At 39.3% G+C, this 3,740-nt stretch overlaps 1 protein-coding gene across 4 annotated transcripts; it reads left to right on the top strand.

Annotated features, from left to right (window-relative positions):
- The first annotated feature begins 1,370 nt into the window (after positions 1-1,370).
- On the top strand, positions 1,371-3,463 carry LOC115190197 (S-antigen protein-like). 4 transcript variants are annotated; one of them, XM_029748694.1, is made up of 4 exons: positions 1,371-2,208; positions 2,564-2,731; positions 2,775-3,129; positions 3,210-3,463. In XM_029748694.1, exons 1-4 carry the CDS (start codon positions 1,969-1,971, stop codon positions 3,356-3,358), a joined length of 912 nt encoding a protein of 303 aa, XP_029604554.1. In that variant the 5' UTR covers positions 1,371-1,968; the 3' UTR covers positions 3,359-3,463. The 4 variants fall into 4 exon arrangements, with proteins under 4 accessions (XP_029604554.1, XP_029604553.1, XP_029604551.1 ...); XM_029748693.1 differs by having other exon boundaries at positions 2,564-3,086; XM_029748691.1 differs by having other exon boundaries at positions 2,564-3,129; positions 3,234-3,463.
- Positions 3,464-3,740: the final 277 nt, after the last annotated feature.

The following is a 3,740-nucleotide window of genomic DNA, read 5'->3' as shown; positions in this document are numbered from 1 at the left end:
AGGATGTCTAGGAATAGTACCTTATATTTCATTAGTATATTTCATTAGGATGTCTAGGAATAGTACCTTATATTTCATTAGTATATTTAATTAGGACGTCTAGGAATAGTACCTTGTATTTCATTAGTATATTTCATTAGTTTATTCATTAGGACATCTAGGTATAGTACCTTGTATTTCATTAGTATATTTAATTAGGACATCTAGGAATAGTACCTTATATTTCATTAGTATATTTAATTAGTATATTTAATTAGGACATCTAGGAATAGTACCTTATATTTCATTAGTATATTTAATTAGTATATTTAATTAGGACGTCTAGGAATAGTACCTTATATTTCATTAGTATATTTAATTAGTATATTTAATTAGGACATCTAGGAATAGTACCTTATATTTCATTAGTATATTTAATTAGGACATCTAGGAATAGTACCTTATATTTCATTAGTATATTTAATTAGGACGTCTAGGAATAGTACCTTATATTTCAGTAGTATATTTAATTAGGACATCTAGGAATAGTACCTTATATTTCATTAGTTTATTTAATTAGGACATCTAGGAATAGTACCTTATATTTCATTAGTTTATTTAATTAGGACATCTAGGAATAGTACCTTATATTTCATTAGTTTATTTAATTAGGACATCTAGGAATAGTACCTTATATTTCATTAGTATATTTCATTAGGACGTCTAGGTATAGTACCTTTGTAACGGCTGTCGAAAGGAGCAGACCAAAGTGCTGCGTGGTTGTAGTTCCACATTTTATTTAATCCGTGAAACTTTGCGAAACATAAATAACTGAATCGACAAAAACAATAAACCGTGACGCAGAGAGAAACAAACACTACTCAAAAAATTTAATCACCAACAAAACCCAGGAAGAAAAACCTCTACTTAAATATGATCTCCAATCAGAGGTAGCGAGGACCAGCTGCCTCCAATTGGAGATCAACCCCCCCCCAAAAAAACATAGAAATAGAAAAACTAGATCTTAAACATAGAAATAGAAAACATAGAAAAACACAAAACACCCCCTGTCACGCCCTGACCTACTCTACCATAGAAAATCACATCTTACTATGGTCAGGACGTGACAACCTTATATTTCAGTAGTATATTTAATTAGGACATCTAGGTATAGTACCTTATATTTCATTAGTATATTTAATTAGGACGTCTAGGAATAGTACCTTGTACAGTATATTTAATTAGAATGTTTAGGTAAAGTACCTTGTACAGTATATTTAATTAGGACTTCTAGGAATAGTACCTTGTACAGTATATTTAATTTGAATGTTTAAGTAAAGTACCTTGTGCAGTATATTTAATTAGAACGTTTAGGTAAAGTACCTTGTATAGTATATTTAATTAGAACGTTTAGGTGAAGTACCATCTACAATACCATTTAATGCACTAAACTTTCTGTTCTGACATTGAGTAAACCTTGTCTTAAAACCTTTTACAAGAAACCATCAAAGCAGGCCTTTAGCTTCCTGTAGAAGTGCACAATAACTGTACAGACAACATCTATATAATATTTATTACCCACTGTCATGGTATTGTTGTTAAGGCTTCTCCCTGCATTGTTACCTTGGTTGCTAAAAAGAGCTGGCAAGTAGCAGTACAGGAGAATAAGAACCTCTGCAGTCCAAGTAGCAGTACAGGAGAATAAGAACCTCTGCAGTCCAAGCACATTTTTTGGCTCTCAATAAATCATCTGTCATTGTGGCCCCACACATAATGAGCAATAAAGTTTCCTCACGGACCGAATGAAGACTGTCATAAAGAAGAAGAAAAACACAGACGAAGGAAGGCTGCATCTTCTTTCTCCAGAGTTCCATAAAAGAACTGCCTCCTCTTGCATTTTCAACACTATTTTCAAATGTGTTGAATAAACAGTATAATGAATTGATTGTGTCACTAAACCCCAAAGTAACAGAGTGTTGCTGAGACATTATGGATTATTTTTGTTATGGAGCAAAACTCATCAGACCTTACAGGGAGGTCAGAATCAGACCTTACAGGGAGGTCAGAATCACACCTTACAGGGAGGTCAGAATCACACCTTACAGGGAGGTCAGAATCACACCTTACAGGGAGGTCAGAATCACACCTTACAGGGAGGTCAGAATCACACCTTACAGGGAGGTCAGAATCAGACCTTACAGGGAGGTCAGAATCACACCTTACAGGGAGGTCAGAATCAGACCTTACAGGGAGGTCAGAATCAGACCTTACAGGGAGGTCAGAATCACACCTTACAGGGAGGTCAGAATCACACCTTACAGGGAGGTCAGAATCACACCTTACAGGGAGGTCAGAATCACACCTTACAGGGAGGTCAGAATCACACCTTACAGGGAGGTCAGAATCAGACCTTACAGGGAGGTCAGAATCAGACCTTACAGGGAGGTCAGAATCAGACCTTACAGGGAGGTCAGAATCAGACCTTACAGGGAGGTCAGAATCAGACCTTACAGGGAGGTCAGAATCACACCTTACAGGGAGGTCAGAATCAGACCTTACAGGGAGGTCTGAATCAGACAGGGAGGTCAGAATCACACCTTACAGGGAGGTCAGAATCACACCTTACAGGGAGGTCAGAATCACACCTTACAGGGAGGTCAGAATCAGACCTTACAGGGAGGTCAGAATCAGACCTTACAGGGAGGTCAGAATCAGACCTTACAGGGAGGTCAGAATCACACCTTACAGGGAGGTCAGAATCAGACAGGGAGGTCAGAATCACACCTTACAGGGAGGTCAGAATCACACCTTACAGGGAGGTCAGAATCACACCTTACAGGGAGGTCAGAATCACACCTTACAGGGAGGTCAGAATCAGACCTTACAGGGAGGTCAGAATCACACCTTACAGGGAGGTCAGAATCAGACCTTACAGGGAGGTCAGAATCACACCTTACAGGGAGGTCAGAATCAGACCTTACAGGGAGGTCAGAATCACACCTTACAGGGAGGTCAGAATCACACCTTACAGGGAGGTCAGAATCAGACCTTACAGGGAGGTCAGAATCACACCTTACAGGGAGGTCAGAATCACACCTTACAGGGAGGTCAGAATCAGACAGGGAGGTCAGAATCACACCTTACAGGGAGGTCAGAATCAGACAGGAGGTCAGAATCACAATTTATAGGGAAGTCAGAATCAGACAGGGAAGTCAGAATCAGACAGGTAGGTCAGAATCACACCTTACAGGGAGGTCAGAATCAGACAGGGAGGTCAGAATCAGACAGGGAGGTCAGAATCACAATTTATAGGGAAGTCAGAATCAGACAGGGAGGTCAGAATCAGACAGGGAGGTCAGAATCAGACAGGGAGGTCTGAATCAGACAGGGAGGTCTGAATCAGACAGGGAGGTCAGAATCAGACCTTACAGGGAGGTCAGAATCAGACAGTTTTATTTTTCATTTACCATTTAAATAGGCGAGTCAGTTAAGAACAAATTCTTCTTTACAATGATGGCCTACCAAAAGACAAAAGGCCTCCTGCTGAGATGGAGCCTAGGATTAAAAATAAAAAATAGACAAAACACACATCACGACAAGATAGACTTCACAACACAACATAAAGAGACACATAAGACAACAACATAGCATGGTAGCACAACAACATGGTAGCAACACAACGTGGCATAAACATGGTAGCAACACAACATGGCACCAACACAACATGGCAGCAACACAACATGGTAGGACAGCAACATGGT

Source organism: Salmo trutta, unplaced genomic scaffold (genome assembly GCF_901001165.1).
Source record: "Salmo trutta unplaced genomic scaffold, fSalTru1.1, whole genome shotgun sequence".
Taxonomy (NCBI): Eukaryota; Metazoa; Chordata; class Actinopteri; order Salmoniformes; family Salmonidae; genus Salmo; species Salmo trutta.
The sequence above is the reverse complement of the archived record's forward strand: the minus strand, read 5'-3'. Positions and strand labels throughout refer to the sequence as shown.

What these genes read in the sequence shown, in the direction of transcription:
- LOC115190197 (XM_029748690.1), top strand. Translation starts at nt 1,985, where the DNA reads ATGGAGCAAAACTCATCAGACCTTACAGGGAGGTCAGAATCAGACCTT. An exon ending in GAATCACACCTTACAGGGAG is followed by an intron (nt 2,209 to 2,563) that starts GTCAGAATCAGA and finishes TCAGACAGGGAG; the next exon opens with GTCAGAATCACACCTTACAG. An exon ending in GAATCACACCTTACAGGGAG is followed by an intron (nt 3,130 to 3,209) that starts GTCAGAATCAGA and finishes TCAGACAGGTAG; the next exon opens with GTCAGAATCACACCTTACAG.